This window comes from Sarcophilus harrisii, chromosome 3 (assembly GCF_902635505.1).
Source record: "Sarcophilus harrisii chromosome 3, mSarHar1.11, whole genome shotgun sequence".
Taxonomy (NCBI): Eukaryota; Metazoa; Chordata; class Mammalia; order Dasyuromorphia; family Dasyuridae; genus Sarcophilus; species Sarcophilus harrisii.
The window spans coordinates 433,771,488-433,793,657 of record NC_045428.1 but is presented as its reverse complement, the minus strand read 5'-3'; the positions used below and the strand labels follow the sequence as shown (position 1 = coordinate 433,793,657).

General features: G+C 33.9%; 1 protein-coding gene across 1 annotated transcript in view; it reads left to right on the top strand.

Annotated features, from left to right (window-relative positions):
* LOC100934862 (WD repeat-containing protein 64-like) overlaps window positions 1-22,170 on the top strand; it is a 190,491-nt gene that overhangs the window by 136,307 nt on the left and 32,014 nt on the right. The window contains exons 15-19 of the mRNA XM_012545213.3: window positions 909-1,011; window positions 8,765-8,871; window positions 8,960-9,039; window positions 14,884-14,938; window positions 15,730-15,775. Of these exons, the coding sequence (XP_012400667.2) occupies window positions 909-1,011; window positions 8,765-8,871; window positions 8,960-9,039; window positions 14,884-14,938; window positions 15,730-15,775 (391 nt within the window). The remainder of the gene's footprint in view (window positions 1-908; window positions 1,012-8,764; window positions 8,872-8,959; window positions 9,040-14,883; window positions 14,939-15,729; window positions 15,776-22,170) is intronic.

The window sequence follows — 22,170 nt, the reverse complement described above, 5'->3', positions numbered from 1 at the left end:
AGTTTATACACAGAACCCAGAGATACAGCAGTTACAGAAGGATCATGGAGAGAGTTGAGGAGTAGAAAAATAAGTGAATCTGGGATGAAGTTGAATTCAGGGAGTATATATGAAGAATGAAGGAAAGAGTAGGTTAATGTATATGCCAGAGTCAATGAGAAGGGAAGAAATTCCTGGCTGTGCACTGAGTCTTGATCTGAAACAGAATGGATACAGTGAAAATGTGATTCTCCCCATCCTCATTATCACAGACAGGCATACATTCTCTCTGTGTCTCTCTCCTCCTTCCCTTCTTCCTCCTCTCCTCCTCCTCTCTCTCCTCCTCTCTCTCTCCCTCTTCTCTCTTCTTCTCTCTTTCCCCCCCTTTCTCTTTCTCTGTCTCTCTGCCTCTATCTCTGTCTCCTCCCTCTCTTCCTCCTCCTCTCCTCCTCCTCTCTCTTCCTCTTCTCTCTTTCCCTCCTTTTTCTCTCTCTCTTTCTCTCATCTCTCTCTCTTTTCTCTCTCTTCTCTGTCTCTCTTCTCTCTCTCTTTCTCTTCTCTCTTTCCCTCTTCTCTCTCTCTCTCTCTCTCTCTCTCTCTCTCTCTCTCTCTTCTCGGTCTCTGTCTCGATCTCTCTCTTGATGTGTGTGTGTGTATGTGTTGTGTGTGTGTGTGTGTGTGTGTGTGTGTGTGTTGTGTGTCCCTGTCTCTGTCTCCTTGTCTCTATAGAGAGATCAAGAGGAAAGGTCATAATTCAGATTTTTGTCTCATACTGTTTACCAAGTACAATATATTTAAAGTATGCATTTTCTCAGTTTCCATTCCTAATTCATTTTGGAATTGGATGGCACTGGGAAAATATGATGGTGGGAGGAAGCCTCAAGACTGGTTTTGGTTTTCATGAGTTAATTTTGTTTTTCATGAACTAGAGCTCGCCTTGGGCCTCACCTGGTGGTTTCTCATAAGGAGCCTGTAGTGTGCTGCAGGTACAACAAGACATTTGGACATGTGGTTAGCTGCTCACAAGGGTCTGTAAGTATCAAGTCATTCCAAAAATGGTAATGATTTCTCTGACTGGTGAGATACCTAGAGTAAGGGATGCAGGTAGCCAACATAGACTCTCACAGTCAAACATCCCCTTAGAAACCTGAGCATGAAGATTTAGTGATTAAATTAGAGGAAACCAAGGAATTATTTCTTAAGCAACTGCTATGAACTCACTCTTTATCCCCTGTGAAATATATAAAAAAAGAAATAGAATAGTGCTGTCTTTGAAAATCTGAGTATTTTACCATTACGTCAATGATTACTAGAGGAAATGAGTAATTTGGGACAATTTTCTTTTTCACAGATTTTATTTCTTTAACAATAGATGCATTAGAGAGGCAATATGACGTATTATAGAGGTTCTCTAACTTTTTGGTGTCAGGACTTCTTTATACTTTTAAATATTGTTGAGGGTTCCTTTATGTTCTTAAAAAGAACTTTTCTTTATTTGGGTTATATCTACCAATATTTACCATATTACAAATAAAACTTACAAATTTGAAATTTTTTTATTTTAAAAATAATAATAAACCCATTACATGTTAACATTAATAACCATTTTATATGAAAATAATAAAATTTTCCCAAACCACAAATATTAAAAATACTTTTTTAATATCTATATCTGATATTTTTAGCATTCAGGTGCTAAAGTTTAGAAATACAAATATAAGCTTTGCCTTCAAAGAGCTTACATTCTAATGGAAGGTGATTTTAAAAAGCTGAAAAATTACTGGGTTGGTTGGGAGAGGAAGGAACCTGACGGGGAACCACAATGGAGGAAGTCCAAAGTCCAAAATACAGCCCGAAAAGGAATTAAGACATGACTATTCTGATTCTGGGAGGAACAATTCAATCAGAGGGGGAGTCTACAGGAATGGAAGGAAATTCCAATGTATAAATTCTAAATCTGGAGTGTGTTTCTAGGATGAAGAAACTTCTGGAGGAATGTAGAGGAAGTCCAGGATTCACCCTAGAGATGAATGAGGAGGGGATATCACTTCTAGCTGAGGGTACTTGAAAAGGTTTTATGGAAGAAGTGGGCCTTAAAGAAAGTGAGGGATTTCAACAACTGGAGAGGTCAATAAAAACAAATGGAGGGTTTGGGCCAGGGGAAGCAGTGAGCAAATATAATTATTAGGGTAGCTTTAATTACTTAGGTTGAACTTTAGTCACTTCTCACTGAGATGCATTATTTTGTAGTTACTGTGGCAGACAGCTAAAAGTCCTTCCTTTTGAAAAAATACTATCATAGGATGAATCTTGCTTCTTATAATGTTTCATGTATAGGCCCACATAAGCTACTTTCCAAAATAACTGGCTTTGCTGAGGTCTCCTTATCTCTACATTTATTTCGGCTCCTTTCCCAGAGACATACATTTATATTTTCTCTGCATATGTTCTTGCCATGTTTACCTAGTGGAACAATAATGTCAATAAGCATCACATTTTTTATTAATTCTATCAATAGATTACCTGGTCTGTTGATCAGGTTCTTTTTGAGGTCATGGTTCCATCCCAATATATCTCAGAGCAGTGACTTTCTAGTACATTCTTGAGGTTACAAATACAATAAACTATTTTTCTCCCACTACTATCTAATATGGGTCATCAGTTGTAGTGAAATGATCTGCTTACTGGCTGTGGATATACCATTCTCATAGCTTCCTACATGCCTTTTCTCGAGCTTCTTCGGCTTTTACTTCATCATTACAAATCCTGTTAAACTTTGAAGGTCCAACTGAAGTCTCATCCCCTCCAGGAAGCCTTCCATTATTACCCCACATTGTCCAATCCCTCCCTATTCCTGCTTTTAGATGGTACTATACTACATATTTGAGCATTTACTATAAGGAATTGTTCCAATCATAGTAGTTTTTACTTTTTAAATACATTTTAATACTTCCTTTAATACACTATTACTAAAGTCCACTGTGATGTCATCAGGCTAGCTACCCATAGTGCTTATCGACTCAACACTTGACTTGATTTAGTTGTTCAGCAAATTCAGCCTCTCCATTTTACAGATTAAAAAACAAAAACTGGTTCAGAGACCTTGGGCAGGTCATATAGGCAGTAAATGGTAGAATTGGAATTATCTTGAATCTCTAAATTCTGTGCCCTTTCTATTATGTCATGCTAACAAGACAAACTGAATGATCACAGCCAAAAGTTTTCTACATGATTATTTCACTTAATACACATTTTAAATAGTTTTTTTGTGGTTATCAAACCAATTAGTGGTGAAGGGGAGGTGTGATTATATTCAGTCTTATATTGTTTTATGCCTTAAGTACTGTCCTTTGTAGAAGCAGGATACTTTAGTGCAGTAGTATCTTGACATACTTAACTTGTATGTGCCAAAGTTTTTCCATTTTCATGATTTTGCTCTTCCCTGGTTCTCCTTCTACCTGTCTAACTATTCCTTTTCATTTTCCTTTCCTAGATCATCATCTATATCATACTTCGAATTCTGAGTAACCCCCAAGGTTCTATCCTAGCCTCTCTTCTCTTTTACCTCTATACTCACTCTTACATAGTGATATCTTCAACTCCCATAGAGTAAATTATAATATGTAAATATGATTCCTATTTTTAAGTATTTTGTACATATTTATACATGTATGCATATGTAAATATATCTATACACATTTGGTCTTCATATCTCTTTTGAACTTTAGGCTTACATGATCAGCTACCAAAATTGGACATTTCAAACTGGATTTGAGATACCTCAAAATCAACAGGTTCAAAATAGAATTTATAATCTTTTCTTCGAAATGCATGCTCTTTTAAACTTCCATTTTACTGTCTCTCAGGTTCTTATTACTGTCTCCCATTCATTGCAGCTTCATTGTCATCCTTGATTCCTTATTCTCACTCACCCTATGTATCCAATCAATTGCCAAATCTCTTCTTTTCTGTTTCCAAAGTATCTCTCACATGTGTCCTCTTTTTCGCTTATAATCGCCACTCTAATATAATCCCTCATTACCCCTTTTTTGAACTATTATTATAGTCTCTTAGGTGATCTTCCTACCTCATTTTTCCTTACTCCAGTCCACCTTCTGTATAACTGTGAAAATGATTCTCCTAAAGTAGAGATTTGACCATATCACTCCCCCTACCCTGCATGCTTGCACACACCCATATTAAACCCCAATGGTTCCATGTAAAGTATAAACTCTGTTTGTCATTTAGAGCTCTTTATAGACTTCTATGTCACATTATCAAAAGGGTGGCAGACTAGACATTCAGTCCTTACATGCTTCAAAAAAAGAATTTTCCAAAATAAGAATTATGCACAAGAGATAAAGCAATTATAGTTATCTCCGTAGACTAAAGCATTAAGATCTCTAATGAGTTAATACTCAAATAAATTAATAGAGAAGGTTATTCCTCTGTGTTCACTCAGTATTACCCCGCCCCCCCACTGGCCTCCATGCTTTAGCAGAGTTTCACATCAGCATCCTTGGGCTTATACTTTAGGATCTACCAGGAATTCCTTTCCTGCAGCTATTGTCTCTACCAGAACCCCTTCATCCACTTCTGCCTTCTCCTCACAATTCTGTGGCAACAAAAAACAGAATTCAACTCAGTGAAAAGGAGTGGAGAAATAGGAAAGTAGAGAGTTTTTTCTACTGGGGGGTGGGGAGTGGGGAGAGCCAGTGCATATTTTTCTATGATAGTGCACAGCCAGAGCACTAAGGAATAGAAGTGCATAGGGCAGTTACCAACAGGTATGAGACCTGAAGGAAAGAGGACTGGCATCCACCTGAAGTTGGTTCTGCCCTCCTCTGCAGTCACTGGGAGCAGAGACTGAGGCCAGTGACAAAAAAATTCCCTAAAATATGAATAAACTGAGATAGCTTTGAGAATCAGCCTGAGGTGGAGGCGAGAGTGGGGGATGGGGTCCAGGAAGAGAAAGGAATTAGAATGAGCAATAAGGAAACCTAAGAGAAAAAGATAAAAATTTCAAAAAATCTCAGAAGAAAGAAAAATCAGTTTAAAAACCTAAGTACAAACACATAAGCCAATAGAGAAAATATTAATAACAAAAAAGACAAATGGTTTAGAGATCCTCTAAATAAGTTCAACCATCTCAAAATAAATATTGGAATATGAAGGAAAATGAATCAATATTTGATGAGGTAGAGGACCCATGGATTCCAAAAAAAAAAAAAAAATGGGACCACAGGAAGATGTTCCCAAATGATTCAAGAGAAATAAGAATTGTAAAAGTAGAAATTGTGTTCTACACAGCAGAAATAACAAAAATAAAATAACAAAATAAAACAAAACAATATTAGAGACTAAAGAAATAAAATATAGACCTACTTCTCATAACTTTAAATGTAAATATATTTAAGCCATTTGATAAAGAAAAAGTGACAAATTGTAATTGAAAGAACAAAATTCCACAATCTTTTTCTGATAAGAAATGGAACTATAAAAAGATATATACAGAAAAAAAGGAGGGGCTGAAAAAAATTGACTGTTAGGTGAATCCAAAAAAAGCCCAGCGTTATAATCACTATATCAGACAAAGCAAAAACAAAACTTCAAAGCACAAAAAAGAGATAAACAAGGAAACTGCAAGACAATGAACCAATATACCTCTTGTTTCAAATGCCTTAATATCTAAATTCATAAAGGAAACATTAACTGAACTGCAAAAGATATAGACAACAATATAGAAATAACAGGAAACTTTAAAATCCCTTCTCTCAGTTTTGGATAAATTTGACAGAAAGATAATTAAAAAGGAAAATTCAACAAATTGTTGGAGAAATTAAAACAAAAAAGCTTTTGGTATTTTCTAAATGGAGATGCTAAAGAATGTATACAGTTTATGGAAAATATGGAACTTTTACAAAAATTGTGTAGTAGGGCAAAGATATATTTCAAATAAATGTGAAAAAGCAGAAATGAAAAAGAAAGCAGAATAAACATTAGCTTTGTAGATTGTAATGCAATAAAAATAGCGAAAAAAATTAATTTAAAAAACTCAAAAATCTTCATTTGTAATTTTTTTGTTTTTGGTCAGTTCAGGGAGCAAAAACGAAAAAAAATTACAAATGGAGATTTAACAAATACTAAATAATGAATAGGTTAAAGAATAAATCATAAAGGCAATTAGATGGTACAATGGAAAGAACACCAGTCAGAAGGACCTTAGTTCAAATCCAGCCTCAGACACTTGTCATTTAGTAGCTGTGTGACCCAGGGCAAGTCATTTTGCCTTGCAAAATAAAAATAAGTCATAAAAAAGAATACTATGAAAAATTAATGATTATTTCCCAGTTGGCACTATATTGGTACTTCTTGGATCAAATGAAATATTTGTAAAGTATGTAATATGGCACCTAGCACTTAATAAATGCTATGTAAATGTTTATTCCCTTCTCTTTTCCTTTCCTTGACTTCGCCACCTTACCCCAAGAACCTCAGCCTTAGTACTCCTATTTCATCATTCTCCTCTGATTAAGAACTCCAAAACACCCATTAAGAGAGACACTCAGAATAGACATCTCATTTTCAAACTGACTGTACTACTTTGGGATTTCTGTGACTTTTCTATCATGTTCTTACATGGAGTCCCTCCCCCAATTTCCTTTCCCTTTGTTGTTGTCTTCTCCCATTAAAATGTAAGCTATTTGAGGTCAGGGAGTGTCTTTTTTGCATTTATATCCCCAATACTTAGCATAGTCACAGAATAAGTGGATAAATGTTATTTGATTGAAAAGATTCAATCTGCTGATTGAAAGAAAATGGAAGCTATAAAACAATATTCCAAATTTCTTGAGTATAGCTAAAGCAGTCCTTAGAAAAGGATAAATTATATCCCTATACATTAAAAAAATAGAAAAGAAGAGAATTAATGAACTGAATATTCATTTCAAGAAAACTGAAAAATTAATAAATAGAAATGGTAAATGGTAAAAAAAAAATAGAGAAAAAATAGATAAATTAGAAATAAAAATGATATAGAAATGATCATTCCAAAAACTGGTTCTTTGAAAAGACTAACAAAAGGAACATTATATGTGAGAAACAGCAAGAAGCCTAATCTGTCTGGAAGGAAGAGTATAAAGGAAAATAATGGATAATAAGTTAGAAATTTGTTGTGAGATACCATTTTGTTAAACTTCAAGCACTATGAAAGTGTGTTATTATTAGTAAGATTTTAAGCTATATATAGGAATAGATTTTAAATTCATGTCTTCTGATTCTGAGATAGGGCTTTTTTCTGTTAAACCACCCATTCTTGAGTTTTAGGAATGTACCATCTTATTGAAAGTATTTTATTTAATGGTATAATTCACAACATAGAAAGTAGAGTAAAAGAATTTATTATAGGTAAAACTACTGCCAAGGCAGTCTTTGTCTTATATGACCCAGAAAGGAAACTTCTCATCTGGAGATCTGTTCATGGCATTTTGCAATGCATACATGAGAAAGAAAATAACTTATACAACTCTTATTTGGAATGTTACTGGAGGCCATGCTTGTATTATAAAATGACTGGTGAGAATTGGGCTATTAACATTTATGACAATATTTAAACTGATAAAAGATTAATTTTAAAAATTACTGTCTTGAAGGCTTTGGTCACATTGGTTACTTTGGGGGAGTTGGTTTTGGGGATAGCTAGTTCCTTTCCCAGTTAAAAATAAGTGGCCATCCAACTCTTTTTGAAATGATCCTACCTAAACTTGATTGATTTCAATCTGCTAATCTCTTTTAGTGGATTTTTTAAAAATCAAATAATGAAAAAAGATAGTAACATCTAATCAGGAATGGATATGACCAAATGTCAGAATGGTATCAAAAGTTATAGGAGAAAATGCTACTACCAAATATTTCCACAAAAGCCATTCCAAACAAACAAACCAAAAAACAAACCCACCACTATCTAAGTAGTGAAAAGTAAGAAGTTTTTTGAAAAGCAGGAAGTTTTCTCAAATCTAGAAACAGAGTAAATCTTATCAGTTGGAAAATTGCGAAATAAATTATTTTAGATCATTGTAATTAAATATCACTTATGCTGTAAAAAATGATACAGAAAATAATAAGAATTAACAAATTCAAAATAAAAGTAAAACCTCTCATTATAATAAAATAAATGTAAAAAATAACAAAAAATTGAAACTGAGCATTTTATAAATAAATGCCCAGACTTGATACTAAAGAGGAAATGAGAATGCATCTCTTATCCTTCTTCATAGAGCTAGAGTACTATGGATTTGGAGCACTGCATACGTTGTTCTGCTTGGTTGATGTGTTGATCAATTTTGCTGAACTGATTTAAAAATTGTTATATGTGTTATCTATATGCCGTTTGACTAGGGGAATGGGGAATATATCATTCAATAAAAGATAATGAAAAATACAAATGAAAAGAATAAAATTTAAAGATGAAAAGCTTTCTCATTCTTCTAAATCTTCATTAGAAAGATGATACCCATTTGTACTGGTTCAAATCTATTCAAATTCTGTCTCTTCAGGATAAAGTTTGGTCATTTTTGCCCTACGGTTTCTTTAAAAAATGACTAAAACCTTCCAACTTCCTCACTGATGCAAACCATCCCAGGAAAACTATAGATAAAGGTGGTATCTCTTTTTTGTTTTGATCTACTTGACTCTTGTCTTTAAATGGAAAAACCCTTTATAGTCATAATCATTATAGGCCCTATTTCAAATACTTTGCTCAGTTTTCTTTTTTTTTCTTACACAGGTTATTAAAGTGTGGGATTTTGAAACAGGAATGTTTCTGTCTGAATTTATTGGAGCTCATGGCAATGCAGAAATCACCTGCTTGACTTTTGATTCCAGTGGGAGAAGGTATACTCATTCTCAATTGTCTTTTCAACTGAGAATTGTCATTGAACCTTTTGATCTTGAATCTTAATAAATAATAATTCCACTTCAGACTGATCACTGGTGGCAGAGATGGATGTTTACGAATCTGGAACTATAACAGTGGGCACTGTCTGAAAACTCTGACCCAAGGCAAGTGATTTCCATTTTTCTGGGCCTCATAATATAAAAGTATGTGCACTTAATAGTATGGGCCAAAAGAATTAAAAGTATCATGAATGTGTCAAGTGTTATTCTCTTTCTGAACTTCTCTGTGGGTCAATGTTTTGAGGGAAAGACCTGGTTTAACTTATTTAGAGTGTTTAGCATTATATTCTAAGCATTTTTGGTATCATGGCATACCATCAAAAAAATAGTCAATGACAGTATTTCACACAGATTTCCTTCTCATACTGCCAAATAGGCTACCCCACTTCCACAGACATTTAAAAACCCATGAACTTGGGGTGATAAGACATAATGCCATAAAAAGGTCTTCTAAGGATCTCTAGTAATTGTCCCTATATCTCTCTCTACACCAATCTCATGTCAATTCTATGCCATCTGTGTGCAAATTTCTAGCAAGATATTGAAGGTTTTCACATTGGGGAGAAAGGGATGCCCCTCTAAGATGGATCACTGTTTTACATCTCAGACCCATGTAGTAGTGCTATTAAGTAGACAGACTTCCCATCATGAGTAACAACTACCACAAGATCAGTGATTGTAGAGGAAAAGTGTGTATTTCTGGTCATTGACTTTATGTAAGATGGTATAACTACTACTCTTGTATCCTTAATTGCTGGGATTGGTGCTGTTTCCACTAGAAAACCTCTCATATCATCCACAATCCAATCTCTCACTATGATGTCTTTAAACATGTTCACCATCTCGTGGATAGGAAGTCAAGACACTAGTTATCAAACAATCTCATTAACAGTAATGACTTTAAGCAAGCTGGAATGTATTGCTGTTTCAATTTACAAACTGTAGCTACTATTTCTTCATCCTCATATCCCTTATATTACACCCACAGTGACCACAGTATGATAGAGTCTTTGCAATATAATCTGCCTCACAGTCAAATCATACTTATTTTAACAATACTTAATGAGCGTCAAATTGTATTGCTGTGTACATGATTTTTAATATCTGACTAACCATGGTTCTATAATACAATGCAAAAATAACACAGCAACATCTTGACACAGAACAGGATAATAGTTTTTTTTAAATCACTCATTTAATCTACAAAAATCATATGTTAAAATATCATATAAAGGCCTTATTTCCAAAATACATAGAGAATTGACTCTAATTTATAAGAAATCAAGCCATTCTCCAATTGATAAATGGTCAAAGTATATGAACAGACAATTCTCAGACAAAGAAATTGAAACTATTTCTAGCCATATGAAAAGATGCTCCAAGTCATTATTAATCAGAGAAATGCAAATTAAGACAACTCTGAGATAACACTACACATCTGTCAGATTGGCTAGAAAGACAGGGAAAAATAATGAGAAATGTGAATGTTGGAGGGGATGTGGGAAAACAGGGACACTAATTCATTGTTGGTGGAATTGTGAATACATCCAACCATTCTGGAGAGCAATTTGGAACTATGCTCAAAAAGTTATCAAACTGTGCATACCCTTTGATCCATCAGTGTTACTACTGGGCTTATATCCCAAAGAAATCTTAAAGAAGGGAAAGGGATCTGTATGTGCAAGAATGTTTGTGGCAGCCCTCTTTGTAGTGGCCAGAAACTGGAAACTGAGTGGATGCCCATCAGTTGGAGAATAGCTGAATAAATTGTGGTTTATGAGTATTATAGAATATTATTGTTCTGTAAGAAATGACCAGCAGGATGATTTCAGAAAGGCCTGGAGAGACTTACATGAACTGATGCTAAGTGAAATGAGCAGGGCCAGGAGATCATTATATCCTTCAACAGCAATACTATATGATGATCAATTCTGATGGACAGTTTCAGCAATGAGATGAACTTAATCAGTTCCAATAGAGCAGTAATGAATTGAACCAGCTCTACCCAGTGAAAGAATTCTGGGAGATGACTATGAAACACTATATAGAATTCCCAATCCCTCTATTTTTGTCCGCCTGCATTTTTGATTTCCTTCACAGGCTAATTGTACACTATTTCAAAGTTTGATTTTTTGTACAGCAAAATAACTGTTTGGATATTAATTTATTTATACTTTATTTTATTTATACTTTATTATTTATTTTATTTTATACTTTTTATTTTATTTATACTTTATTTTAATTTATACTTTAACAATTTTATTTATACTTAAATTTATACTTTAACAATTTTAACATGTATTGGTCAACCTGCCATCTGGGGAAATATATATATAATTCATTGTTATCCATGGGAAAAAATCATAGCTAGAAAAAAATAAAAATCTTAAATGAATCGCAGAAATTTTAAGGAAGCTACAATGGAAATCCAGAATAAGCCCCAACAATAAAACCCTGAACTTGGTGAAAGATACTCCAAGTTCAAAAGCACAAAGCAAAACAAACTAAAACTTCTGAGCCCTCACTAATATTTCTTTTACCAGACCAACCAAATTCTCAAGTCAAAGCAAAAGACATTTAATTAAACAGCCCAGCAAAATTAATGACAAGAAAAAATTTCCCCTTCCAAATGGGGGTGGCCTTTTCACAGATCCCCATATCATAGGTGGGAGGGAAGATGCATATCTAAGGATCATGCACAGATGAGCACACAGTGTGGAACAATTCATATTACTAGGACTAGTTCCCAGTGAATGTCGAGCTCTAATGTAGCTGATCTCCTGCAGAACTGCTAACAATCCTCTTAGGCTCTTTTTTGCTCCCTACTCTCTTCTACTGGCCCTCTATGAATGGGACTACTCTTGGTATATCATTTATTGGCAGTGCTGATTTTAGCTTTGATAGGTTCTGATCTGTATAGGAGTTTATCATTTCTTTTAATTCTTTTAGAAGCCTCTCAGCTCTTTGAATTCATACCTGGGCCATAACTAATCAAATAAGGGCATTGTCTGCCCTTTAAATTCTTTTCCTTTTGCTTCATCTACCATGACCTCACCCTTCTTTACTACTTGACTTAAAGATAAAATTTTCCCTTAACTTCTTCCTGTTTCCATTATGCTAACTGTAGTCCATGTTAATTCTTATATGGCTTCCTCTAAAATTCCTTTAATCTAGCTGATTTTTACAGTGGTCATAAGCATAACCTCTGTAGAATTAATGATGCCCTTTCCCTTTGTTGGTGACTTTGAACTTTTTTTATTTTTTAAATGAGAGATTACTTAAAAATGAATGTATATGATAGCTATTTCTAATTTACTCAATCATTCTATCCCTCCTCCCCCCACCAAGTAAATATCTTTCCCTTTCTTTGTACAACCAGATTTCTTTTTTTTTTCTTCAAGTTTTTGTTTTTGAATTAATTCATTCTCTTTTCTGAGCAATTTTTTTTCAAGTGGAAAACAAACTCTACAATACATATAAACAGAGTTCAGCAAAACAAATTCCCACATTTGTCATGTTTGAAAGTCATTATTCTGTCAGAAGATGTGGCATTTTCATGTTCATTCTTTTGTACTAATATTTATTGATGTATTGATTAGAGTTCCAAAGTCTTTCAAAATTGTTTTTCTCTATAATGTTGTATCAATTCATAATGATATTCACAATTATTTTTCAGAAATTGTCCACTTATGATACAATGATATTCCATTGCCTTAATAAACATAAGTGGTTTTGCCATTCCCCATAGGACATTCACTTAATCTCGAATTTTTAGTTACCACAAAAGAAGCTGCTATAAATAGTTGAGCACACAGACATCCTTCTTTTTAAAAAATTCTTTGAAGTCTAGACCTGCTCATAATATAAGTGGATTAAAGGGTATATTCAATTTGGTAAATTTTGGGGCATAGTTCCAAATTGCCAGGTCATGTATCCATTTATATCCTTTCTTTGTATATAGTGTGAGGTGTTGATTTAAACTTAATTTCTCACACTTAACTGTTCATTTTTCTCAGCATTTTTCCCAATAGTGATTCCTTTCCCTTATTGAATGAGTTCTTTGTGTTTATCAGATACTATACCAATGTATTTATTTGTTAATGCATGTCATGTACTTAATTTGTTTTACTGATCAATTTCTCTCTTTTTAATTTTTTCCTTTTTACCAATACAAAATTGTTTTCATAATTACTACACTATAGTGTTATTTGAGATCTAGTCCTTATAAAACCCCTCTTCTTTTAATTTTTCTTTATTACCTTTAAGATTCTTAATCTTTAGTTCATCACATGAATTTCATTATTATTTTTCTACCTATAAAATATTTTGGGAGTTTAATTGATACAGCACTAAATAAATAAATTCATCTAGGTAACATTGTCATTATATTAGCTCATCCTATTGATTAATTTTTCACAATTATCTACAAAACCACAGTTTGGTAAATTGACAAAGCTTTCCTGACTTGCAGGATCTTTGAATAGGAGTCTGGAAGTTCTCATTAATTTTTTAAAAAGTCAATGGTTTCTCCTCTATTCACAATTTCACAAATATCTGTCTTTTTTATTTGCAAAGATTGTATAATGAGAGTCAAATAATCTCTAGATGAATCTTTGATTTGCAAAAAGTAATAATTTTTTCTCTGTACTTATTTCTTCTTCTTCTTCTTCTTCTTCTTCTTCTTCTTCTTCTTCTTCTTCTTCTTCTTCTTCTTCTTCTTCTTCTTGTTTATTGCTATAGTTAGCATTTTTAGCATTATGTTATTGAATAGCAGTTGTGATTATAAGCATCTTTGCTTTACCCCTGATTTTACTGAAAGGCCTCTAAATTTTCTTATTTACATGTTATATTTGTTGTTAGATTTAGATAAATTTATTGTTTGAAGGAAATATCCATTTATTCTTAAGCTTTATAGAATCTTGATAGAAATGAGTATAGAATTTTGTCAATAACCTTTTCAGCATCTATTGATATAAACATCATTTTTATTATTTATATCAATATTGTAGATTCCATTAAACTTCTTAAAAGACTCAGGCCCTACTGAATATTCTAAATATTACAAAATCTAAAGATAAGTAATAAAGATAGGTTCTTTATACTATTATTATAATCATTGTCATGTTTTTCTACTACAATTACGTTTTTATTTTGTCTACTGATAGAAATATTGTGATGAATAGCTACTGAAAAGAAGCTAAGGATTGTTTAAAGTTTTACAAGAATTTTGGTAAAATAGTTGGGGAGGGTGTGCATGAAAAACATCATGACACCATAAATCCTGATCCTCCCTTTTGCTGTAGGAGTAGGTAATAGACTTACTCATGAGGAAGGAATAAAGAAAGAAACAAACATTTACTGAATACCTACCATGTGCAAAGCACCAGGCTTAAATCTTTGTACTATGATCTATGTGATCCTCACAACAACTCTGGAAAGTAGATGCTATTATCACCCTCATTTTGAAGTTGAAAAAAATGAGGCAAAAGAGATTAAGTGACTTGTTCAAGATCACACTGCCAATAAGTATCTGTCTGAGGACAAATTTGAATTCAGGTCTTCCTAATTCCAGGCCCAGAGCTCTATGTACTGTGAAGAGCAGAAAATTAGCTTTCTGGTCATAAGGTTCAGTTTGATAAATTGACAAAGCTTTCCTGACTTGCAGGATCTTTGAATAGGAATCTGGAAGTTGTCATTAATTTTTTAAAAAGTCAATAGTTTCTCCTCTATTCACAAGTAAAATCAGGCCCGAAATAATCAAAACAATTCAAGTGTTTGTAATGGAAATGAAAGTTTCTTGAGAACAGGAATTGTTTTATTCTTTATGCTTATATATCTCTAATGTGTAGAACTACCTAGGAAATAGTAGGTACTTAATAAATGCTTGTTGACCAATTGATTTATTTAAAGTGTTTTTGAGAATACAAACTGATTGTATTATTTTTCCAGATGAAAAGCACAATGAAGTCTGTGACTGTACCTATGTAGAAGTTTTTCAAAATAAGTAAGTTATATCCACAGTAGTAAGACTTGTTCTTCAGAAATGTTAACTTGGTGGAGAGAAAACTTGGTGGATTTGTAATATCCTTAAATATTTCAAGGATTGCATGAACAACTTGCTTTCAGATACTATATTCTAATTGGTCTCCCTATTTCCAATCTTCTCCTCTCTAATCCAGGATTTCCAGGATACTTCTGGAACAATTTATTATATCATCGAATTGTGGAAGGAGCACTTGTAATCAGAAGACTGAGATTTGAATCTTACCTCCCTGTTAGGCATATAAACTTGAAAAGTTATTTTACCTTTTTAAGCCTCTTTTCCTTCATTTATAAAATGGGGCTAATAACCTAGCTTATAAGGTAATATTTAATTTATAATTATCAAATAAGACACCAAACCATAAAATACTATATAAGTAAATAATAACATCATTGCCTTCTTTCATAAGAATAAGTTACTGGGGGATAATATGCCCCTTCAAATGCCTTTTTTTTTAACCATCCCAGAGTAACTTAAGCTCAACATTCTACTTGAGACTTACAAATTCCCCAAATTCTGTAAAGTGAAAGAAGTAGTTGTCTGTTAACTTGTGACTTTGGAGTTGGAGTTCATAGGATTTTAGATTTAATACTTAGAAGTCATTTAATACAATACATTCAACTCTAAAACCTGACCACTAAGTTGTAAATGGATTGCAATTCATATTAGTGTGATGAAATCCTGGGTCCTTGATTTATTAATGCAATTCATAAGTGCTTAAATATCTGACTTCTGAATTTTTATTGTTTTAGGTACATCATAGCTGTGGGATGGGACAGAAGAATAAACATATATTTTGTAAGTGAACAGCAAAATAAAAGTTTCACCTCCTTGATACAGAATAAACTTTGTATCAGTTGACTATTTTCCTTTTACAAAGAAATACTGGGGAAAGGCCAATATGGTCGTTTTTAGCATTTTTTATCTGGTAACATACCTGGCTAGTGAAGCAGAAATTGAGTGAAGAAAGAATTCTTTGGCTTCTCTTCTGGAAACATTTTCTTGTTCTGGTTTTACTCCTGCTGTTTGTTCTTCATGGTCTCAGTTGGGTGCAGGAGAAAACAGATTACAGAGACAGTAAGTGGCAGACATGGCTGAGTCACATTGGGCTACCCTTAGAATCTATTCACTTTAACAACCATTTATTGAACTGTTACATGGTAGATACTGAGCTAGTTTCAGTGGGGAATAAAAAAAATCAATCAGATACATAGTTCCTGCCTTCAAGTTCTACTATCCTAATTGGTCTCCCTACTTAAAGTCTTATACTTTTTAATACTCTGAATTCGCAAAATACATATTAAATCTTTATGGAGGGCACAGTTACAGAGGCTGAGATTATAGTGGGGAGAAAAGGGAGTGCCTGATCTCAAGGAACTTATATTATTTTCTAAGGGAATACAATATTTACCTAAATAAATAAATTAAAAATAGTTTTAAGAGGGAGAAAATGCAAATAATTGGGGAAATCAGGAAAGATCCTCATATAGAAAGTGGTCCCTAAGTTTCAAAGAAACTAAGAATTCTATCAGTTGAAGGCACCAGATAGATATTGTTAGAAATAACACTCTTGGCACTGAAATCAGATATCAAGGAAAATCTATTAAAGAAGAATCTTAAGAAATCCTCTTAACATTTCTGGCCAGAAGCAGGTCCCACTCCTCTTTGGGAAGAGGGATCAGGGAGTCCAGAAATGGGGGAAACTTCATACTTCCTCTTGTGACACAGCTCCACCCTTCAGAGAACAGATTGACCCGTTTTATCTGGGTTACAGTCTTTCTGATATGTCCCTACATGTTTCCCCTTAATGTATATAAAATATACCCCCTTTCATCATACATCCCATGTTCAAAAATGGCAGAAAACTCCTCTGGGATATGTTGTTTAATATTCAGTTAACCTGTTAAGCAGGCACAGTAGTAATTTGGTCAAGTCAGGTCATTGACCCCAACTAGTTTGGCTTGGGTCAGCTATTATCTTAAGTTTGTGTTTTTCTCAAAACCACAAGAGTCTTTCTTGATTGGCTGAATCCACCTATGCCTTCCTAGCTCCCCAGTTTCTTTTTAGCTCAAGGCTTCTATTGATCTCTTAATTGTTCTGTGAATCCTAACCTTCCTTAATCTCTCACATTCTGAAAACCTCTTGGTCAGTAGTAACCACTATCCCACACTACCTCAAAACTTGAAACACTGTAGAAACCCAACTTTTCAGCATTTCTCACAATACATTTCAGACATGAGAACTATATATTGTTTTTCATCCTTCATTCTTGAAGGGAACCAATCACATCAGGAGGGTGATGTCTTAACTTGCAAGTGAACTGGATTTAAGTGAAGCAGTATTGTACAAAGTCATCACCTTCACTCTTCCAGAGTCATCTATCTGAGTCTAGTGGAAAGACATAGGTCAGGATGACTGGAGATGGCCCCCGATGCAGTAGAGAGACATTGGCCTTTTTAAGCTAAGGTGTTTTCTAAGTCTCAGATGGTCCAAGTCAATACATATTCAGTTGAATCTGTTATTTAAGGTTAGGTAAGAAATTAGGCAGAAGATAGCCTAGTTTGCCTGCCCAAAAAAAAAACAAAATCATTTTAAGAAGGTAAGATCCCAAGCTTTCTGGCTAGCACAGAAACATTTGCTATTTACACTGATTCTGAGCCACTAAAACCCAAACAATGACCAAGTGAGGCTTGAGCTGGGACCTATTATTGGCCAATCAGTGATAGCCAAAGTGATGTGGTTTTAAGGCATGGTCAAATAGCTTTATTTGTAACCAAAGGCAGAAAGGTGAAGAATGAGGAAGAGCTAGAAAGTCAGTTTGACTAAAATAGTGTATATGTAGGAGAGTAAAATGATATTACCTCTATTGTCATCCATTGCTGTCACTACCATTGGACTCTGTCTTTTTATTGTTGTTTAGTCTCTTCAGTCATGTCCAACTATTTGGGATTTTCCTAGCAAAATCACTGAAATGGTTTATTGTTTCTCATTTTACAGATGAGGAAACTGAGGCAAATAGGGTTAAATGACTTTCCCAAAGTCACATAGGTAACAAGTGTCTGAGGCCAGATTTAAACTCCGGTCTTCCTAGCTTCAGATCTAGAATTGTGTCTGACTTCAAATGCCAAGAATATTACTGATGATTTTGATGGATCATCTAAAATGATGAGGTTGCCAAGGTACTACCATATCAGAAAAGTCATTCACCTAATATCTAGAATGAATAAGCACAAAAAATAGCAGTATCATATGCTTGTGGACACATAGTAGTCAGATGGAATGGGGCAGCCGTCTACCCAGTAGCTCAGAGCATTTCTTTCTTTGTTACCGGGAAGGAAAGAAACTGATGTACCATTGGATTGTCCTTTTTGTATGTGAACTCAATTTCAGTTCCACATTTTCTGGGTCGTTGGTTCTTCTGGCTTTGTAACCAATTAGATGATTTTCATCATCATAAAATACTAGCTTCTTAGTTGTGGCTGGAAACAAACTTCCAAATTTCTACATATTTAATTGAAATTAGAAAGGGAACATCTATGTATGCTTTATAACCCACAAGAAAAGATGAATCTTAGCAACTCTGAAACAGAAATTCTTAACCTGTGGTCTGCAAACTTTTTATGCTTAATATTTTTATAACCATTTCAACATGATTGGTTTCCTTATAATCTTCTGTGTTTTATTTTATGCATTTTAAAACACTTTCAAGAATGGATCCATAGGTTGCATCAGACTGCCAAAAGGATCCATAAACAAAGAAAGTTAAGGACTCCTGCCCTGTGGATGTTTCTCATTAGCCAACTACTATCCAATCTTCTCTCTCTCTCTCTCTCTCTCTCTCTCTCTCCTCTCTCCTCTCTCTCTCTCTCTCTCTCTCTCTTTTTCTCTCTATATATATGTATATGTATATATAGCCACTATTTTATTTTATAAAATAAATATATGTATAAAATAAATAAATATATAAAATTTATTTTATTTTACTAAAAAAAATCAGATACCCTAATCAGGTAAACACACACACATATACATACACACATTTACATACATACACACACATACATTTGTTATTTACCTTGGTTAGACTGTAATATCCTTGAAAGCAGAAATTGTTTCATTTATCTTTTTATCTCCAGTACCTAACACATATTAGGCATTTACTAAATGTTTATTTGCTAACTTGATTACCTATCCTTTCACTGAACCTTTTAAAATCCATTGTCCTAAAATATATTTTGCATGTTAGATTATGTCTAGCTTTCTTCTCTTTCTCCATAGTGAAGTTTAAAATGGAATTATTTCTTACTGCCAGAATTTCACCCATGTCTACTCTAGCAATAAATTCCCTCTTTTTGGTCAACTAGACCCAGAATGGCTATTCTTATGGCTTTTCTTTATCTTTTGAAGAATGAAGTTATTATTAAGGCAAATCAGTACTTTGTCAGCTATTCTGCTGTTAGGAAGAGAGGTTTTGGAGGATATATAGATAATTGAAGTCTCCCATGGCTCTTAGATCATGTCTCTCTGCTAAGTTTGTGATGTGCTTTGCAAACTTATCTAATTCTTTCTTCTGTCCAGCTGATAACACTATCACAATGTTGATACTGTTTCTACCTCCATTGATTCTTGCCCAAATTTCAGTGTTTCCTCCATCCTAGATTTCCTGAAATCAGTCTATCTTCTTAATATACAGTGCCATTCTACCCTACCTTTTAAATCTATTTTATTTCTTTTGAGTGAAGTAGCCCAGTCATAAGTCACATCTTATTAAATTCCAATGGTCTATATGAGTTCATATTTATCACCTTGCATTGGGATCTCTAATTCACTGTATTTATAACTCATATTTTGTGAATTTATGGATCTGAGACCATGGGTTTTATTGTTCTTTCTCCTTTTTGTATATTGTTTCTTGTAAATTAGTGGTAAATTAGTAGTAAATTTTTTTCTGCTATTCTTCCTAGTTGTAACTATTGTTCTCTATAATATTTAGATCTGTTTGAACATTTTTCTTTTTCCTCCTCAACTTTCAATTTAAAGTCCTAAGCAGATTTAGAAACATAATGGATGACTGGCCAAGAAGAACCCAGTTTTAGGAACATGCACATCTTTGCTTCATGTGTATCTATGTGAAGAATTTGTGAGTCTGCATCTAGGTGTGCATAATATAAATGCTGAACCCGGATTCAAATCATGCATAAGTCTAGTGAAGAAAGCTGGAACTGAATGTGTACACTAAAAGCACAAGTAGACCAATGATCTTTTTTCTCCTGGTAGCTTTTGAGTGAGGAGGAAAAAAATCCTGTAAACCTATGGATGGGGGAGTCCTTCCTCCACCTAGTTGCCATGTAGTCCCAAACACTTGGACCTGTTGTTTCTTCTGTGTCTACTTTGTCTCTTCTTTCTTGGTCTTAGATATATGAGTGTCAGACTTAATAGATCAGGCCTCAAAAGTCAGAAAAAAATATTAGATTTCCAATGACTGAGGTGGGAGGGGAAAGTGTACTCCGGGTCTTAAAAGTTTTTGTACTTCAGGTCTTGCTTTATAACCTCTGTAGATATCCTTTTGTAAAAGCTAATTGATATTAATTGATTCATTATTATCAAGGAAGATCACTGGGGATATCATGGTATTAATGACTGGTTAATTGGTACTGAGAAGATGTTAACTAGATGGAGGATCATGAACAATAAAGATATGTAGTCAGACATGCTTTGGGAACCCAACTTGACTTTCGTAGTATGAATTAAGAAAATGGGCCCAGAGTACCCTAATCAAGTACATTCCATCTCTCAATACCTAAATTTAAAGTGAAATTCAAAAAATCCAAATTTTCTTCTCAAACAGGATCTTCTTAATCTATTTACTCCTGAAATCTACATTCATCTTCTGGACTCCCTACCTTCAAAAGGCAATGTCATTGAAAATATCACCTTGTCCCTAAGACCTTTGGTTTTTCTCCCCAGAACTTCATAATGTTTAGTCTTTGTTTATAGATGCTTCCTAGTAGTATAATTTGTTTCAGCATAAATCATAAAAAGATAATGCTCATCATATTTGACAACTTTTAAAAATCTCCATTATGAACCAAAAATATGCTTCAAGACAACTATTATTATTTATATCCTTAACAGTCCCTTATTAAGGAGTCATAAACAACCACTCTTCCTCTCCTGTTGACATCTATGGTTTATATAATTTTTTTCTTATAGGATAAGAAGGTGCTTCTTCCTGAAATGATCTGTGTTTCCTCTCCATGTGAAATAACCCAATGCTATTATTAAACTCTAAATATTCAGTGATTATTGTTATGCCACACTCTTCCATCATTTAATAGCCTGACATAATTTAGGATTACCCTTTGACCATTCAGGTCCATTTTCTTCTTTATTTCCTCCAAGAAACTCTTCTTCCATTCTTCCAACACAGACTTCATTCTACTCAAAAACCTAAAGAGCAGAAATGTAATCTTTCATCTCCTGTAAGACAGAGACAAACTTGAATTTTATAAATAGTAAGAATTATATCTATTACACATAAGTTATTTGTAGTCTGGGGATATAATAGGGGGTGTTTAAAATGATAGCCATTTTCCCTGGTGATTAATGTGTGGAAATAGAGAGTGGAAATAATTCCATCTCAGACATGGAGAGTAACAATTAGCATAGCAGGACTAGCTTCTCAACCCTTCTATCAAATGATTATTATAAAAGCATATTTACCACAGCAAGCAAGGAAAGCCATAACAAGGGAGCTATAGAATTTAGTTCACCCAAGAAAGTGTAAAGAGGGCTCTATGCCCAGAAAGTAAGATGAAATTTCAGCTCAACTGAGGAATGAATGACTTCACCTAAAAAGCCTGTTCTTGGCAGTCCCTGACTTTCAGGGACCAGCATTAGAGGAATATAATGGAGTCCCACCTCTTCCCTAAATGTCTATGCCTCTGGGGACCTTCTACTCTCCATTCAAAGTCTTCTTTTCTCTTTTGTTTTTCTTCTCTCAGCAGTTTCTCAGCCAGTCAGTAGTCACATCATCCTAAATGAGGTAGTATGTAGGATCACAGCACTATCTTTCATGGAACATCCTGGATATATATATCTATAAATGTAAAGATGATCTAGTGCATACTCAGATTATTTCAGATGGATATTAAGACCCCCTAAAATGTGGGAAACATAGCTAGTGGAGTTTT